At 37.5% G+C, this 19356-nt stretch overlaps 1 protein-coding gene across 1 annotated transcript in view; it reads right to left on the reverse strand.

The window, feature by feature from the left end:
- The window catches only part of musk (muscle, skeletal, receptor tyrosine kinase), a 32680-nt gene that overhangs the window by 10482 nt on the left and 2842 nt on the right, over positions 1-19356 (reverse strand). The window contains exons 2-11 of the mRNA XM_086300290.1: positions 16276-16402; positions 15968-16119; positions 15689-15816; positions 15244-15385; positions 15038-15162; positions 11543-11709; positions 9021-9284; positions 5729-5922; positions 4180-4203; positions 3936-4024 (exon numbers count right to left, since the gene is read on the reverse strand). Of these exons, the coding sequence (XP_086156416.1) occupies positions 3936-4024; positions 4180-4203; positions 5729-5922; positions 9021-9284; positions 11543-11709; positions 15038-15162; positions 15244-15385; positions 15689-15816; positions 15968-16119; positions 16276-16402 (1412 nt within the window). The remainder of the gene's footprint in view (positions 1-3935; positions 4025-4179; positions 4204-5728; positions 5923-9020; positions 9285-11542; positions 11710-15037; positions 15163-15243; positions 15386-15688; positions 15817-15967; positions 16120-16275; positions 16403-19356) is intronic.

Below are 19356 nucleotides of genomic sequence, written 5' to 3' on the forward strand. Positions count from 1 at the left end.
AGTTCTAGTGAGTTTTCTGTGAAAGAAAGAATTGATTTGGATGGATAGTTTTTAAAACTGGTGAGTCTCAAATCAAAAGTGAAGCTAAGATGACCTTCCAAATATTTCTTCCAGGTTCTGTTCTGTGTAGTAAGGTTACAGCTCCATAACCATGGGCTATTGTGAGGGACATTAGGGGTTGCATGACTGTTCCTGGAATCTAGACTGCCAACTTAAATATGGAACATCTGGTGGGCTTGTATGTCATGAGCTTTAATCATAAAAAGAGCAATGGCCAACTCCATCCCAAGAGACATGAAGACATGAACTGAAAATGTTGGGTTCAACACATGTTGCTGTAGCTGAACGTGTGAAGTCAACAGCATGGGGTTGATTCCTAACTGGTGCCAGGAATGCTTAAAACAACAGGTCTTCGCACTAGAATGACAAGTTAGGCCATTTGTCATCGCCTTTCAAGATAATACACTGACATTTGGCAGGAAATGGGATGCAAGCCTCAATTGTCAAAGTGTAACACTTCATACAACCAACCATCCTCCCCAATCTTCTTCCTGCAGGCATTTTGCAACACTATTCTGCAACACTCTAGATCCATAGAGAGAGAGGATTTCTAGCAGAAAAGGGGGTTTTGGAGCATAAACAAATGATCTCTGCTGGTAAGTAATCCCCAGCAGTGGATCAAGTTGCATTTCCTGCAGAGAACTCGACCCTTTTTAATGTTTAATTAGTGGCCACTGTGTTATTATTTTATGGATGATTCTTACGCCGAGTCATATATATACCATGAGAATGACAGTGTTGTATAGTATGTTTAGTTCGTTAGCAATGTTTTCCCCTGCAATAAAGTTGTGAATCATCGTCTGCAGTATTTCTATGACTCAGCACAAAATGGCACCAAAGTTACTCCATTCATGTATCATGTACATTTACAGTTTACATGTTTGTGCTGAACGGAAATGTGATTTTTATGAGACAGAAGTCATTCTAAGCAGAATAGCATATGTTGTGGAGCATTACAGTGTTCTGCTCATTTCCTATAAAACTCAAAGAGCTGATTAGGGATCATTTGTATTATGAAAATATTTATGTAAAGCATATGCTCTCTGATGTGTGGAAGATAGAAGACAAAGCAAAGGGGTGGGGCTAAAGGCTAAAGCCCCAATTTTGGGGGCAATGAAAGCTACTGATTAAAAAAATAATTCACAACATTTTTTTAATTTTTAATTTTATTTTGAAGGATGGACTTTGGCATATGTACCTCAGTGGTTTGGTCAGTTGCCTACCATTCTTACTTTCCAATCTTTAAACAAAGGATGTGTCAGACCATACATACTGTTGTAACCAGACTATATTTTTTTTATTAACTCCTTACTCTGCGTCTTGTACTTCAGTGTGGCTGTCATTTTGTTATGGGACAGCTACTTTGCCCTATAATGTATCACACTTTGGGTGTGACTCTTAGTTTAACACCCTCTGATTTCACTCTGATGTTTATATTTAACACAAATCTTGTCTGATTTTCTATAATAAAATGACAATGAGATGCAAGTAAATTTATGAACTTGTAAAGTACACATCCCCAAGCACCAAGGTCTATCTGAAAACATCTACTGAAAAAAAATGGTTGTTGAGTTCAAAATTGTGCAATCACATTAACATTGCCTTGGGAGAATTGTTACAAGAGACATTACCCCAATAATGGTGGTATATGCTGCTTACAAGGAGGAAATGAAAGCTTTGGTGCTGGCCAGGAACTTCAGCTTAATCATCAAAATGATTCCATCATGTTTAACAGCTCACCTTCTGACTTATGTTCAGCCAGGACATTATATCAGAAAGTAACAGTCTTTTCCTGGAAGCAGCATGGACTAAAGCCTAACTTCCTGATGTCACTCTGTCTTCTTTATAGCTTCAATCCTATTGTCCTAGTGCAGACAACACACAGCACTGGTTTGCTAAGCCCTGCTCCCTTTAGTGCTTCTGCACTTACCACTTACCAAGCCCTCTGTTTTCCGGAGTTTATGATGTCAATTCAGACCTGCCTCTCAAATGTATGAGTAATTTGATGAGTCTGTGGTCACAATTCAAGATTATGGTATTAAAAAACACACTCGGAAAATCCAGGCTTCTTCATTTGTACAATATCATGTCTAAACAAAAAATTACACTAGTCCAATCTGTTGTAAATGGCTATGTAAAGGAGCTAACATTTTCCCTAATGTCTTAGAGATAAGACTTTAAAAAATCTTCTGGAATGAATCTAGAATTTAAACAAGACTATCTTAGAAAAGGAAAAATAAGGCTGGATAAGCATATATGTGGAATAGACTATTGTTCTTATCATAGTGCCATGCATAGAGCTTAGATGATTAGAACATTCTAATTGAAAGGACGGTGTGCATTGTTATTGTCACTATGCTATAACAGTGCAAAGTGAGCTAATTTTAATTCAAATTAGCAGATAGGATGCAAACTAAAGGGTATTTGTAAAGTCTTACAGTTCAAATAAAAAAAATAAAACAGTCAATGCCACCTTTTTACTTTCAGTATTCAACATTCAATTCCACGGGATTGTCTGCATTTTCCCCCCACAAATGATCACCCTTCATACAGTGCAGGTAATCTTATTATTCCTACATAACTCTCACCAAGCTCAGGCGTGATTCTGTTTTTGACATACATTGAAATTTACCACGAAAGAAGATGAGCTCATATTACAAGTTGACACTTGTTTGTTGAATGTTTTATGAAATGAGCCCTTTACCACAATAGGATTCTGGAGAAGGATTTTTTTTCTTTTTTTGGTAATTTTTCCAGTGCCTGCCTTTAATTAAAATACATTTCAATTTTGCAGAGAAAGGGTGTTAACATTCTGAAGCTAAAATAACTGCACATTTAGTGGTATAGTGGTACTAGTCTTGACTTTCCCATAAATACATGTAATATACAGTGACTATATTTCTGCACAAACCAATCCATGCACACAGACACACAAGCATCTCTGGCCAATGTCATCCAGTATTGAGAACAGTAAACATGTCACTGGTTTTAAGAGTGAAGATGGTTGAACTGAATATAATTCTTGTAGAATACAAAACCGAACCTATGTGTTTATGTTTACTTGTTTACATCAGACACGGTTAAATGTGGTATTCATATGTTTTCTTCATGTGGTCTTATGCACACATAGTTTGGGGTGTTTACGAAGAATAAAACAACAACAGTTCAGTAGTAAACATAAGTGTAAGTACTAACATTTGAGAACTGCATTAGAAAGCAAGCTTTTTCGCAGTTAGCAGATAGTAGAGTGTATGTGCGTGAGCAAATCCAATATGCTGAAGTGGGAGTGGGTGTGTGTGTGCGTGTGTTTTAGTGACGGAGCATGTGGAACATATGCGTGTGAGAGCTAATTGCTTCCAGAGGCAGGATGTGACATAATGAGTCCCTCCCTCTCTGCTGACCTGGCACACACACACACACACACACTGCACGGGAGAGTAGTAACAGTTCACCCAAACAGACCCTCTCACTGAGCAAAGCCATAAAAACATAAAGGGGCTTTTGGGCTACAGGAAGAGTGCGTGCGTGTGTGGGTGGGTGTGTGTGTGTGTGATTAACACATTTGTGTGACGCTGTATTTGCTGTTGTTTGCACATGTAAGCATTTTTGTATGCTTTTCTGCTTCTGAGTAAGGGAAAGGAATGTTTTAATATAAAACTGAACATACATAAAACCTAAAACACACACACACTCAAAATATCAGTGAAGCATCTTTTCTTGGTTAAAATCAGCTGAAAACACTCAAGTGTGTCCTGTTTTTTGATTACATGTGGTTATTTCATACTTTTGCTGGTTTTATACTTTAGTTATAAAATATCTAAGTAGTTTTGTAGCTCTAGGAACGTTTACGCAAATGTACCCAAAGACAACAATACCTGTTGGTTCCATGGTTGACATGGTGTCCCAGACCTGGTTACATTCACACTACCCTGGTAGAAATAACCTCGGTCATTGTAACATGTTCCTGTTGATGTCAAACAGAACAGTTTACCGTAAGATAACAATGTTAACTGTAGCAATTACTTTTTAAAATAATAGAGTAATTCATTTTTGCATTGGACTAATTATGGCAGCTAGAAACAAATTCATTGTGATGTACTGAAAAAATTTTGTACTTACTTGTAATTAGATCTTTCTTGATGTCTGAATGTAGAAAAGATTAAGAAAAATTAATCTAAATATTGAGAAGAAGAGGAACTATGAAGTAGGGCTGCCACAAACGATCATTTTGATAGTCAAGTTGTCACCGATTATTTTTGCGATTAGTCAACTAATCAGATCATGCATCCGTTGGACGTAAAACGTACAGCTTATTGCACCAGCAGCATCTGCTCTTATATAACTATCATTAGCTTACAGCTTTAAGTGTTTAAGGTATGTGCTAACTAAAAATAAAGACAAGATGATAGTTTATTAAATTTTAATGAAATCTGCAGATTGTTTCGGTGAAGTTTAATAAACTCCTTGCTATCTAAAATATAACAGGACACCGGACTATATTCTCAAGCATCTCACACTTCTGATAATCAGTTGTCTGCTCAGCTGTGTAAAAACGATAACTTTAATCTCAGCCAAACCGATTTACTCAGGAACAAATAAAATACTAAAAAAAGCCAAACAATAACATGTTTAAGTTATCTAAGTGACTTATATATATTTAACCTGAGTAGCGAAAGACGGCGGTGGGTTTGAAAACGTTTTGCCGGGAGTCCGGTGTTCTCACCAGCTCTAGTGAGCCTTGACCCCCGGCTAGCTATCGAGCTAGTGGGTAACAGACGTCTCCAAAAACGTCAGAGTGCTTTTGAAAATATGTGGTTTCTTGATAAACCAAGCAGATATTTGAAGTTTACACAACTACATTCTCGCCTGGAAATATGTTAAACGTTTATTTTGTGACCCAGAAAGAATAATAAGAGTAATATTAAACCTAACTAGCTGTCGCCATTGTTGGAAACTGAGCTGGGCTGCGCTATGAATTCTGGGACAGAGCTACTTCTTCTTCTTCGGGGTTTAACGGCAACTGGCATCCTTGTACATGCAGTGCTGCCATTTTCTGTTTCAGTCCGTTATTACACTCTTAAATCCTACTACTTATTCCTGCGTCTTTTGGGATCTTACAAAGCTTCAAACGACGCGTCGACTATTAAATCAGTCGTCAACGATTTTGATAGTCGATGTAATCGTGACTAGTCGACTAATTGTGGCAGCCCTACTATGAAGTCATTTGAACCAGAAGATCAGTACTGATTCACTGAAACACACAAACACAGAGATACACACACCTGCAGCTATATATTTTGGCTCAATTCAGACAAACCCTCTTAATGACCTCATCAGTATCAATGACCTGCAGTGTAGCAGACCATGCTTTATTTGGCCCTTAGCACACACAGCTGTACCCAGCCAACTTTCTTTTACATAATGCTTCACTTACTTTTCATAGCTACTTTTTTTTTTTTAGTTTAATGAAAGCAGAAGTCAATGTTCTTTTTAAAAAACAAAAACAAAAAAATCTTTAATTTAACAGACTTGTGCAAGAGAACACAAGGTCAGTTTGCTCTTAAATACGTTAGTCTTTGCCCAACTTATTTTACAACTACCAAACTAACAATTTTTACAACTAAAGTGGTTCAACAAACTAATTAAACTTCACTTCAGGTTGTCTTACCTGCAAAAGGAACATATGTACAACCATCAGGGTCTGTGTAAAGACTTGGTAAGGTCTGACATTTTGGCAGCAGTGAAACGGGAGCCTGGGACCCGGTGAGAGAGCTGAAGAGTCCAGACTGGACTGAACTGCTGCCTTCTAATATCAGCCACGCCTTATGGCAGTACAGCTCCTTCACTGCCAGGCAGTGTTCTCTGTTTATGAAGAAAAGGTGTATCAGATTCAGTGATTCTTTCTTTTGTTTAATAAATCTGAATGGGTCCAAATCTGTGGCGGGCCAAAAGTGCCAAACTGAAATAAATAAATACTTATACTAATAATACTAATTAATTATGCATCATTAAGTAATGAGAATTTGAAATAAGTAAACTGATTTTTTAAAAAGTGATTGAGAACTGTACAGCAGTATATTAAATTAAATATTACTGTTTAATCAACAGACTGTTAAGCAGCTCTTTCTTAAAACCATCATGCATGTATGTATAACTCTTACTGAAAAAAAGATGTATATCACTTGTTAATGTTAGTTTATTAATTTATTTATTTTTACTCTAGCAGGCTTTTTCAAAACTTTCAAAACAGACAGCTCATGTTCGGAATTTAGTTGATTAAATATTAAATATAGAAAAATTTATCATTTCTGGAGCTCGCTTGAGATCAGTCACCGTTATGCTAGTCCAGATCCTGGTGAAAATGCTTGTGTCCTCATATTAAAATTTTTATTTTAAATTAAAAATAAGTTGTTCCAACTCATCTGAACATCTTGAAATAAAGATGAGATAATGAGATAATGAGTATTCAAAATATACTGAAAATGAGACATTACAACTACAACCGCCTACAACTGCAAAGCTCTCCAGCGAGTAGTGCGGTGCTCTGAACGGATAATTGGAGGTGAGCTTCCCTCCCTCCAAGACATCTACAGGAAGCGGTGCCTGAGGAAAGCGGGGAGGATCATCAAGGACTCCAGTCACCCCAGCCATAAACTGTTCAGACTACTTCCATCAGGAAGGAGGTTCTGCAGCATCCGGTCCGTACCAGCAGCTGAGAGACAGCTTCTTCCACCAGGCCATCAGACTGCTGAACACGTCATAGACACCTCACCTTCACTACTGGAACTTTAACATTATGCACTCCATACTGTACAGTAATGCCACTGTTTTGCACATGTCTCAACTCTGTATATTTTTATATATTTTATTTATTGTTTACTCTATTTAATTTGTAAAATATGTGTACACACACACACACACACACACACGTGTAGAAAAATATTTAGTATACACATCCAGAAATGCATATACTATTATATATTGTACATATATTTATTAGTTTCAGATGTAGCCAATTCTTGTATTTTGCTTGTTTACATTATTGTATTTTGCACAACTCTGTTGCTTGTGAAGCTCGCACACAAGAATTTCACTCACATGTGCTGTACCAATGTACCTGCACATGTGATGTGACAATAAAAGTGATTTGATTTGATTTAAAGTTCACTAAAACTATAAAGTTATGAAGCTTAATTTTAATGTTAGCCTAACCAATTTGCTTTAAAATAAATAAAACACCAATTTAAACCAAAAACAAGACAAGCATTGTTAGACTTTAGAAGTGAATTATGCTACCCGTTAGTGACGTGTCGGTCGCGAACGAAATGGCTCTTAGAGCCGGGTCTTTGACGTGAACCACACGATCCGGCTCCTTATAGCAAGCCGTGGGTTTCTTTTTTCTTTCTCTCACCCTCTCCCTCTCTCTCTCGCACTTTTTTTCTGCTTCACTCTGCACGCGAGCCTTGTACTTTGTGCTAGGCAGAGGGGGGAGGGGCGGTAGTTACACTCAGTAGCACAGGAACAGAACGGGAGGGACAGAGAGAGAAAGAGAGCCAGGGACCACAATGTCACATTAGAAAGGTATAGTAATCATCCACAACTATTTTCAGTTGCAGATGATAAAGGATTCAGAAAGTTTATTTATGCAGGCCCATATGACAGAGAATATGCATCTTGTTTTTGTTTTCATATTTTAATTTATATTTGTGTTGTGGTTTGCAGTGTTTTGTGTTGTTTCACTTTAAATTTGTTTAAAAGGAAAAAGCTGAAAATTTAAATAGTTTAAAGTTGAACTGTGACTAGTTGGTTTTTGTATTATATGATTTATTTATTACATTTTATGTGGAGTGAATAAATAAAAGTATATTTACAGTGGCCCCTAAAGACAAAGCACGTACTAACTCCAAAACACGTAAAAACTCAGAAGCACGTAAAAACTCCAAAACACGTATAAAAGACAACAGAAGTGCTCCAGGATGCTAGGCGCAGTGTTGAGCCTTTGTTATCTTGTGGCTACACAAGCCAGCAAGTACCAACGACCGGATTTGGTGTGTGGTAATAACAGGTAAATGAACTTTTTTTTTTTATTATTTGAATATATATGAGTGCTTGTATATAAATACACAAACAATACACATATGCTTTCAATTGTGTAATTTAAGTGATCTAGGTAGCTTTGTTTTGGAAGTTCAGTTAATGCTAGAAATGTGTTTTGGAATTTGTACGTGCTTTTTGGAGTTTGTACTTGCTTTGTCTCTAGGGGCCACCATATACATTTATATAAATAAAACCACTTTTTTTTTTTACATTAGTAATTCCTTTTGTGCATAATTTTATATTATTGTTAATAATAAATTAATTAAAGCAACAAAACAACCTGAAGAGGCGGTTCGGAGCCGAAAGAGCCGGCTCTTTTTAGTGAGCCGAGCCGAAAGAGCCGGTTCTCTAAAAAGAGCCGGAAATCCCATCACTACTACCCTTCACTCAGAGGGTCAGTGGAGGTTGAAAACATTGGAGCATTTTCAGAGATAGTCTCTATTTTTTCCAAAAACAAATCAAGCTAACTACTTCCTAACTAATATTATCACCATTATCTGGGATCAGTCTGTCTAGATTCATTTTCTATGGTAACCCACCAAATATTAGGGCCTATGGTTGAGCTTCAGTGACAGTTACAGATAAGATACACTGCAACACAGGAACCATAAAATAATTAAATATGTTGTCAACAATTGATGACATATTTACATAATTAAATTTGATTTTTTTATGTATACATGTATTTCCAATTTTAATTAATTAATGAGACATTTAATCAAATATTTATTTATGTTTTTCTTTCAGCACTCCTGGCCTTCTATACAACCATATGTTGTGCACAACTTATATCAACCCATTCAGTTTTATTTCTACACTGTGCAAAAACAAAGAGAAAGGTAGACCTCGGAGAACAATACTACCTGCAGACAGGTTTTGGTGCAGGTCCTAGCCCTGATGGGTTGCAGTCAGGAAAGGAAGCGTGGCAGAGCAATGAGCGTAATGCAGGACTGCACACCCCACTGAGCCCTTCTACCTCTGCCCACCAGCTCTGAAGAAAGTACTCCTGCGTGTCCTCGGGGTTTGAGAAGGACGAGTTAAAGAAAACCAGCAAATCGTCGTGCAATATTGTGCGGCAAACATCTCCACGATATGCACTGCAGTAGCCTGCGATCCCCTTATAAAGTCTGTTTAAAGGAGACACACATACAAACATTTGGCAAATTAAAGGCAAAATCACAACAAAATAGTTCTAATGCTTTTTTTTTTATTTCTATACAGCTCCACTGTAGGCGTGTTATCTAACACATCTCTACCATACTAATTCCTGGGGAGTAAATTTTTTTGGGGCGTTTTTTTTTTTTGCTTTTTTCAAATCTCCTACATATCTAAGATACCCCTTCTCTCCTAGCAGTATGTGATGAAAAGGTTTATAACACATGAGATCACTCCCAAATCACCATTTTTCAACATCTACCGTTATGGGGAGTGACGATAACCATGATCCTTTACTAATCATCGAATACCACATCATCAAACAGATTTAAGAGCCTAAACCTAACTAAGAACAGGGACTTGCGAAAGTAACTTTAGTGCCTAATTCATTAATATGTATTTGGGATGGCATGTTATTTCTAATAGAAAAGATGCCTTGTGTGATTCAGTCATGCAGCAAAAACTGGAGTTTGACCATATTCCATACCGTTTTCTAGTAATATTTCTTTGTGTAATTTAGGTATTTGTTATTTGCATATTTTAATTTAACAAAATCATTGAAAAGAAAACCAGTAAGAGTTGCAGACTAAAAGTACAGAGAGTGGTCTGTTTTTACTGTCTTGGCTTATAGCAAGTGTCCACTAAAAAGTAAAAAGAAATCATCTTTCACTTGAAATATCTTCTTTAACATCATCCAGATGTTGATCATGAAACAGGTTGGAGAAAGTTTAAGTGAGATTGCATCCTGTCTGTTCAACTTCCTTGCTGGAGCTCAGTCATACCTATTTTGCATTAACATGAATGTTTGTGGGACAAAGTCCCTGTATTCCTCTTTCACCCTGTTTGCCTCCTTTTCTTAATGCTTTCTCATCTGTTAGTCCTCAAGCATTGCTATGATCCACATTTATCTCTGTCTGCTCCACACTGCTGTGTTTCTGACAGCATGTACTCTGATAACCTTCACTCCAGCATCACTGCGGCCTGTCTGCATTCTCTTACAGACTCCAGATGTTCCCTCTTGGGGAGGTTGGTGCTTCAGCAGAGTTCAAGCCAAACTATCAAACTCAAAGGTGCCCTGTAAATCTATCAATTCACTCTTTTCTTTCTTTCTTTTTTCTCTTTCTTCCTCACCAGATCTCTGTGCATCTAGTCCAGATGTGGTCACAAGTGATCAAGATAAATGCAGCCATTAAACCTGCCTTTCTGTGACCTACAGCCCTCTATCCTTAATGTACTTCATTTTTCATCAAGGACCCTGAGGCCAACATTTTATTTTCCTTATTTTATTCCTATTTTAGTCTCGTTCTTTCTGCTTCCTTCTATGTGCATCTTGTCTCCCTCTTTCTCTCCATCTTCACAGTTACATAGTCCAGATGTGGCAACAGCAGCTGTGTTAAGGTTCAGAACAGTTCAAATTCAACTCACACCATATGGGTGATTGAGAGACCCACTCTCTTCTTGGCATACGGGCATGTTCAGGAAAATGAATAGAAGCAGCAACACAGAGACCTTTATGGTGCTTACTTTAAAAAAAATAGTGGCAGGCAATGTACTGTGAAATTATTCTGATTCAACATGGGTCAAATGAGCTGAAACATTTTCTATAATCAATTCAAATATAATATATACAAAAAGAAGTAACAAAAGAAACAAAGCTTAGACAACTTCACACAAATCTGGCACATATCTTTTCTCTTACCTCCACTCTACTGGGAAGTGGCAGTATCCAGAGTACACGGGATGAATAGGAGCAAGTAGAAGAAGAGGGAAAAAGATGAGAGACAGAGTGATGAGAAATGGTTGATAGATGAAAAATAGTCCTAGCAGGATGAGAAAAACAACCATGATGTTACTCTCTGCAAGTCATCACTAACTGTGGAGAGACTGAGGGGCAACCAGGTGGAAGGGCAGTGTGTTCTGTTGGGGAACAGGTGTGTGTGTGTGTGTGTGTGTGTGTGTGTGTGTGTGTGTGTGTGTGTGTGTGTGTGTGTGTGAAGGAGTGGCTTTGTTTGAGGAGTAGTAACCAAATGGGGTAGGCAACAAACAGCTGAAACCACACAAAGCACAACCAATATAACTGGCAGCTAGCATAACAGCAGGTAGTACTGACAGTAACAATAAACACCGAGATAGAAGCTAAATAGAAAGCAGACATTTTTTCTCTAATATAGCAGCAGGCTGCAGCAAATTTGAAACATGTAACACCATAGTATAAGCTGGAAATCAAAACTTGCCACCTGCAACAGTGACTTTTGCAGTTGCTTTGACAGTGTTGGCTCCAGCATTGTGTCTGTTGGAAGCCAGGCACGTATATAGGGCTGGCTTAGTCACCGTCACCTTAAGAACAGAGAGTATCACCTCTCCCACTAATGTCTCCTCTACTGAGGCTCCGGAGATCTGGAGGAAAATGAAATTGAGACAAAAAGATCAAAGTTGTAAAAATCAGTCATATACATGCAATGAGCAATTTGCATATAACAGTGCAGAGATGCATGAAGACTTTCTGTGAGAGCATCCTAAGCTTAAATGACAGAGCTGGAAAAAATAACTGCACTACCTGGAATGGCCACTTGAGGCTGAATTGAGTCCTCTGCTGAATTAAACATAAATATCAGGTTTTGCTTTGTCTGCCTAGCTTTCCTGTTCATAACTGCTGCATGGGAGGTGAATTTTAACAATAATTTATATAATACAGGGTGCTGCATGACAGTTTATTTATATATAATATTACATATTTTATTAAACATTTATATAAAATATTGATAAATACTGAAACTTATATATCTTAAATTAGAATCTAGACTTTATATAAAACTACTAATAATAAGAGTAATAACAGATTACTACAAGATGTTTTTCTTATTGACACTTTGGTCATTTGATATTTGATAGTGGTCTGAGTAAAACTGGTTAGTTAAAAAAAATAATTGTGTGTAAACTCCTCATACGCTGATCATTATAGCCTTTGTGTTAAGCTCATAAAATGAAATGCATTCAGTACGTGTCTGGCACCGATATAACCACTTGTATTATTTTAACAGATTTGAAATTCCCAAAGTGTTCACACATTGTAAATCTAGCCAGATAAAATGTATCTGTTGTTTTTAGATGATTCATGTATGTACTTATATATTTATAAATGATATGTGAGGACCTCTAAAGTGTGAGCATGTGAGTGTATGTGAGAGGTGCTATTAAGCGGCTATGTCTATATTTGAAACTGCGTCTGACACCGCCTGCTTTTAGGACAAGCTCCATCCATCCATCCACTGAAATTAATGACCATACCAAGCTGCCAGAAAAACAACTCTCACAGTCATTTTAATCAGCACATGCCCACACATAGTATTTACAGGCATTAAGAGCATGTAATCACTTTGTAGCTAGCACCCAAGACTATTAAATACCCAGACATTATGTGGTATATGTCGACCGCAACAGCATGTTTAAGAAATGTCTGCTGCCTGATGAAAAAAAGCCCTGTTTTAAAGGTGGTCACATACACGTTCAAGTTTGCATTGTTCCAATTTGAATTTCATGCATTTTAAGGTTCCGACCCCTTAAAAACCTTAAAAAACAACCCCATCTTTCAATACCCCTCTCACACTAAAAAAAACAAAACAATTAACACTAATAAATTCAAATTCAAATTTTTTATTTGTCACGTACACAGTCATACACAGTACGATATGTAGTGAAATGCTTGGAAAACTGCTCGTGACCTAAAGAAAACAAAAAAGGAAAAGGCTATGAATAAGAAAGGAAATAAATATGAAAAATTAAATTAACAGAGTGTATTATAAGCTAAATGCAAGATCATCTCTTCAATCCTCTGTCACCATGATGATAATTCCTTTGCTGTGATCTCAAAGCCATTAAATGTCTGTGTGTGTGTGTGTGTGTGTGTGTGTGTGTGTGTGTGTGTGTGTGTGTGTGTGTGTGTGCGCGCGCGTGCGTGCGTGCGTGCGTGCGTGAAAGAGACAGATAAAGACAGCAAAGGTTAAATGTGTAATTTTACATATATATGCATACCACCTCAGGTAAGGTCTGGTTTGTATATTTGCTAATGCTCACTCTGCTTCATGACTAATTATTTTGTTGCTACATGTACAAAGATTGCACAAATAAATTTTTCCCTGTATGAGTAGGTCTCGGGCAAAGCTCAAAGAAAAGGTGGAAGCTACTTTAGTATATGTTCAAAAATTGTAAGTTAAATGTTAATTTTTTACTTTGCACAGTCTCTAACTGATTTCATTTCTGATAAAGAAAAAACAACAACCCAAAAACAAGGAGGAATCCTTATGTTCACTCAAACTGTATAATGGACAGTTGCTTTTATAACCATAGAATATTGCGTATGACAGCCAAGACAAAAATATTCAGACCTGCGGGTACCCTTAGGTACCCACATTTAGTGTTGATCTTTAAAGTATAGCTTGTGTTCAGTTTCTTACTAAATCATTCGTTGTTTTATGTACAGGAGTAGCAGAAGTAGCTGCTTAATATAGCAGTACCATGTTTTTTTAGCTTTCCAGTGTAAGGGGGTTTTTTTGTTTGGTTTTGGGATTGTTGTTTTTTTTGCTAGTGTAGTGATAATAAGGCCCAGCTGCAAACTTTAAACAGTACTCCTTTTACTTTTGTGTCATTTACTCAGTCATTAGCAGATGGACATATATCAATAAAACCGCTTCTATTTTGCAGAGCTACACACAAGCAAGCTTGTCTAAAAAGAGAAAAAAAATGGCCTGTATTTATATAGCGCTTTACTAGTCCCTAAGGACCCCAAAGCGCTTTACACATCCAGTCATCCACCCATTCACACATACATTCACACACTGGTGATGGCAAGCTACATTGTAGCCACAGCCACCCTGGGGCGCACTGACAGAGGCGAGGCTGCCGGACACTGGCGCCACCGGGCCCTCTGACCACCACCAGTAGGCAACGGGTGAAGTGTCTTGCCCAAGGACACAACGACCAAGACTGTCCAAGCCAGGGCTCGAACCAGCAACCTTCCGATTGACAAGGCGAACTCCCAACTCTTGAGCCACGATCGCCCCATAATATTATAGTATTAAAATGTATTATAGTATCCAAGTGGCAAGCCCACTTGGATACTATAATTCTTACTGGAGAACTGAAACCAATGGACGGATTTGTTTCCAAGAGTGCCTTGTAAGCATTTGCATTTACCCAGTGAACTGTCATCTCTTTAGCTATAGTCAAAAAAGTGGGTAATGATAATGTGTTGGATTTAGACAATAAGTATTTGTGTAGTTCTATATCTATGCCTACAGCAGAAAATAAACTATTAATTTGCTTTTGATATGGGGTTATAATGAATACAAATTGTAATCATAACATCACTCTCTCTTACATGACAGCTTGGACATTTAATCAATTATTGTTGCCGCTTTCCCATTATGTACAGCTATGCAGCTGACAATGTGTCACTATTTTAGCTACGTGCTAGAATTTCTCTTATGTTGGCAGTGTGTGACTGACATTTGAGCCAAATTCAACCACTGTTGCAACCACTGTGGGGGAGACAAGCATATTCCTGGTAGGATCACACAGAGGCCAAGGAATGGATATGTATAGCTGGCTGGATATTTTGATTAAATTCTATTTTTTTTTGTTAAAAAATCAGTATATATTATAAAAATATCAGCATCAGCAGCTGTACAGGTACCCACAAACACACACACACAAGTTGAGTACTCACAGTATTCCCGTTTTCCAGCCAGGTAATGGTTGGGACTGGATTTCCAGTGGCATTACATTCTAGGGAAATCTGGCTGCCATACGCCACCCTTTTGTCCTTTGGAACCCGCAAGATTCGTGCTGGAGCTGAGGGCACACACAAACAACAATAGCGTAGAAAACACACATGGTTTTACTGCAAGCTACAGCTTACATTAAAATACATACCTTGTACTTCTATGGTGACAGGCTTTGAAAAGGCCAAACCAAAGCTATTCCTGGCCACACAGCGGTACTGTCCTGCATCCTCTTTCTGTATGTTATGAATTTTCAATGCCCCATAGTCGAGAATAGTAACACGGTCATTGACCTGGAAGAGTTATTGTTTGTTTTAAAAATAGAAATGATATATTAGCATTATTTATTACCAACTATTTGTCAACACAGGCTATGAGACGCAAGAAAGCAAACTGAAAAACAGGATAACTTTCCTTTTCAAGTAATGTCTTGCAGTTTTGAAAACCTGAAAACTATCCAGCTATTTGCAGTTCTGGTCAAATAGTGAAAAAAAATGAATTACTCATGAGTATATGGTACTCTCAGACAGTTATTATTAACTCCATAAGTCAGTGAACTGCATGTATTTTACCTAGAAAACTTGCAGCAACTGTACCTTGATAAGCTCATCATCTTTGAGCCACGTGACATCTGGTTTAGGGTTGCCAAGGGTAACACAGGGCAACACTGCTTTGGATTCTACCAGTAGTGTTAGATTGGTGGGATGCCTTTTGATCTGTGGCTCTGATGACGAAACCAACAAGACATAGAACAGTGGCTTGGAATGTGTTCTTTTAATGATGCCTTGGTATTAGTTATTTTTTTCAAAAATGTGAACTAATGATCAGATTTGCTCAAACTCCAGTCATACATCCTTGGAAAAAAGTAAACATACTCATCTTTAGCTGAAGCGCTCCACAGCTCTTGGCAGGTTCTCCAATGCCATTACTGGCAAGGCAACAATACTCCCCATTGTCTGACTCTCTTACATGTGGGATGATTAACATCTGACCCTTTTCCTTGGTAAGGTACCGTGTGTCATAGTACCTAATGGGACAAAAAGGACAGTGCAAAGCAAAGAAGTGATCACTGGATATGTGTTCTATATGTAATACTCCTGGGTTAGACTACAGCCCCAACCTAACTCTAAACTGGATCAAAATTAAGTTCACTGTTGTAGTTTAAATAAAGCTGTAAACTTACATAATTTGGTGATTATTTTTGGTCCAGGTGATCTCAGCAGGGGGGTGTGACTCCACCTCACAGATGAAGGTGGCATTGTGATCCAGTAGAACGTCCACTGTCTCTAATAATGTGATGATACGAGGTGCTACGAAAAAAAGATCCAAAGGAAAAAAATCAAGATTTTTCTTTATATATGTAAGTTATTTATTGTTGTAGTTGCAGCAGTTTGTGTTTGAGTTAATACATAAACATAGTGCGCTGAATTATGTTTTATGCTACATAATACACTGTTAAATGTTTATTGGTTATATGTTATTACCCTTAAAGCCTCAATGAAGAACTGTAAGGATAGTAGGGCTGCCACAAACGATTATTTTGATAGTCGACTAGTCACCGATTATTTATGCGATTAGTCGACTAATCAGATCATCATCCACTGGACATAAAACTACAGCTTATTGCACCAGCAGCATCTGCTCTTATATAACTATCATTAGCTTACAGCTTTAAGCTTTTAAGGTGCTAACTAAAAATAAAGACAAGATGATAGTTTATTCAATTTTAATGAAATTTGCAGATTGTTTCGGTAAAGTTTAATAAACTCCTTGCTATCTAAAATATAACAGGACACCGGAGTATATTCTCCAGCATCTCACACTTCTGATAATCAGCTGTCTGCTTGACGTTTATTCAGCTGTGTAAAAACTATAACTTTAATCTCAGCCAAACCGATTTACTCAGGAACAAATAAAATACAAAAAAAAAAAAAAAGCCAAACAATAACATTTTTAATTTATCTAAGTGACTCATATATATTTAACCTGAGTCGCGAAAGATGGCGGTGGGTTTGAAAACAATTTGCCGGGAGTCCGGTGTTCTCACGGCGCTAGTGACCTAGCCCCCGGCTAGCTATCGAGCTAGTGGGTAACAGACGTCTCCGAAAACGTCAGAGCGCTTTTGAAAATATGTGGTGTCCTGATAAACTGAGCCGATATTTGAGGTTTACACAGCTACATTCTCGCCTGAAAATATGTTAAACGTTTATTTTGTGACCCAGAAAGAATAATAAGAGTAATATTAAAACTAACTAGCTACCGCCATTGTTGGAAACTAAGCTGGGCCGCGCTATGAATTCTGGGACACAGCTGCTTCTTCTTCTTCGGGGTTTAACGGCAGCTGGCATCCTTGTACATGCTGTGCTGCCATCTTCTGTTTCAGTCCGTTATTACACTCTTAAATCCTGCTATTATTCCTGCGTCTTTTGCGATCTTACAAAGCTTCAAACGACAAGTCGACTATTAAATCAGTCGTCGACGATTTTGATAGTGGACGTAATCGTGACTAGTCGACAAATCGTGGCAGCCCTAAAGGATAGTACATTGTATTTGCTGTGATTTTGGGTGCAGAAGCTACAAAACTTGAATTAATTATTTTTTCATTTATAGGTGACTGCAATTTTAGAATTATATTGGCAGTTATTAGTTAGTCATTAGATACCGTATAAGTAAACTATGTCTAGAAATCTAAAATACTATTACAAAAGCTTTCATATTTTATAAGGAGCCCTGTTGATAGACAAAAATAGATATTGGACATTTCACAGTCTGTACACTTTTCTTTTCTTTTTTTACATTTATTTCAGCATGCAATATAATGATTCAAGCACATTATAATAAGTGATAAGGAGGTCTCAACAGCTGCATCTTTTTAGCTAAATTATTTGACATTCTTGGCATTCTTCTGTTGGACTGAGTCATCTGTTTTAGTCAGTGAGGATCCAGCTAACACTGCTGACTAATGAGACAGGGTCAGAGGTTTTGTGCTTTGTCACAGTTTTGACCTGAGTAAGCAGAAGAATTTGACCTTGAGATAACGAAAGAAAAAGAAGAAGCATGTTTATTGTCAGAATTAACATTTAGGATTTGGTTAGTTTTGGAGGATTAAGACGAGGAAGGGAGGATAGCACAAAAGGAGAGACCAGTATAGAAGCTGAACTTTATCTAGTGTTTAGAGGGTTGCTGTTAGTCGGGTGAGGTTAAAGCAAAGACAACAGAGAAATTTAACATTCAAGGAAAGCCTTTATCCCCACAGCACCCAATGTTCTCCACTATCTGATTTCAGCACATGGTCTTTGTCAAAACTAGGGTGAATAAGTCACCAATTGTGTGTACAAACACTATGCAAAATATTACACATCTCTTGTGATGTAAATCCATCCAGACTAAAGATGTGATCAATATTTATTTGGCTACTCCGTCTTAATAACGGACAGGGAGTTGCAGGAATTTTGAGCTTGTATTTTCAACATTGTTTTGTTGCTCTAGGTTATTATATTGAGAAGTAGAGAGTTAGTAGTGGGTTTAAAAGAAAGATACAAAAAGCACACTTTTAAAAGACAAAGAGAAGTAAGGAGATGGAAACACAGGATTTAGATCAGAGAGTTAGGTTGCTTTAAACTTTGCACGAACTAAGAAGAGAAAGAGGAAAAATATAAACCAGCGGAGGGATGAAAGGAGAGAGCAGAGGAAGGGTGAGAGCATGGAAGAAGAAAGAAGAAGCAATGATAGGATTAGGGCTTACAGGGCATTGTGCTTGTTTTGTCTTTGGTGAAACCAAGATTTCACAATAACATAGCTGGGAGAAGCAGCCACATCCCCACCCTCAATTCAAGGTCACTGCTGCTGTGACTTCCTACTGACTGATGAAAACAAAACCTATTATAAAGCATACTCATGTACTGAAAAAGTCTTGGTCTTTAGAAAAATGATATATTTGTAGCTAAAGTCAAAGTAAGATGGAGGTCTATGAACTCAGTATCAATGAACTATTCTATGTATTGTCTTGTCAATTTGTGTGGAGATTCATTGTCCCAAGAGAACAAATCCTAATTAATTCTGTGGTGAAATAACTTTCCATCTCATTAAAGGAAATTAACCACATGTTGAACTGCTGTTACCCTTGTTGTGGATTAAGGACTAGGCTGAATATCAGGAAACACTTCCTCTTAAGAACTTTAATTTTTTTTTTCAAGTATTATGTTGTATTAAAGTTGCAGCAAATTTGGAGAAGACTGTTTGTTTCTGTCTGCAATGTCTTTCC

Source organism: Aulonocara sp. 'chitande type north' Nkhata Bay, linkage group LG7 (genome assembly GCF_057382095.1).
Source record: "Aulonocara sp. 'chitande type north' Nkhata Bay isolate Kocher_YH1m ecotype deep benthic linkage group LG7, A_spYH_male_GT1.1, whole genome shotgun sequence".
Lineage (NCBI taxonomy): Eukaryota > Metazoa > Chordata > Actinopteri > Cichliformes > Cichlidae > Aulonocara > Aulonocara sp. 'chitande type north' Nkhata Bay.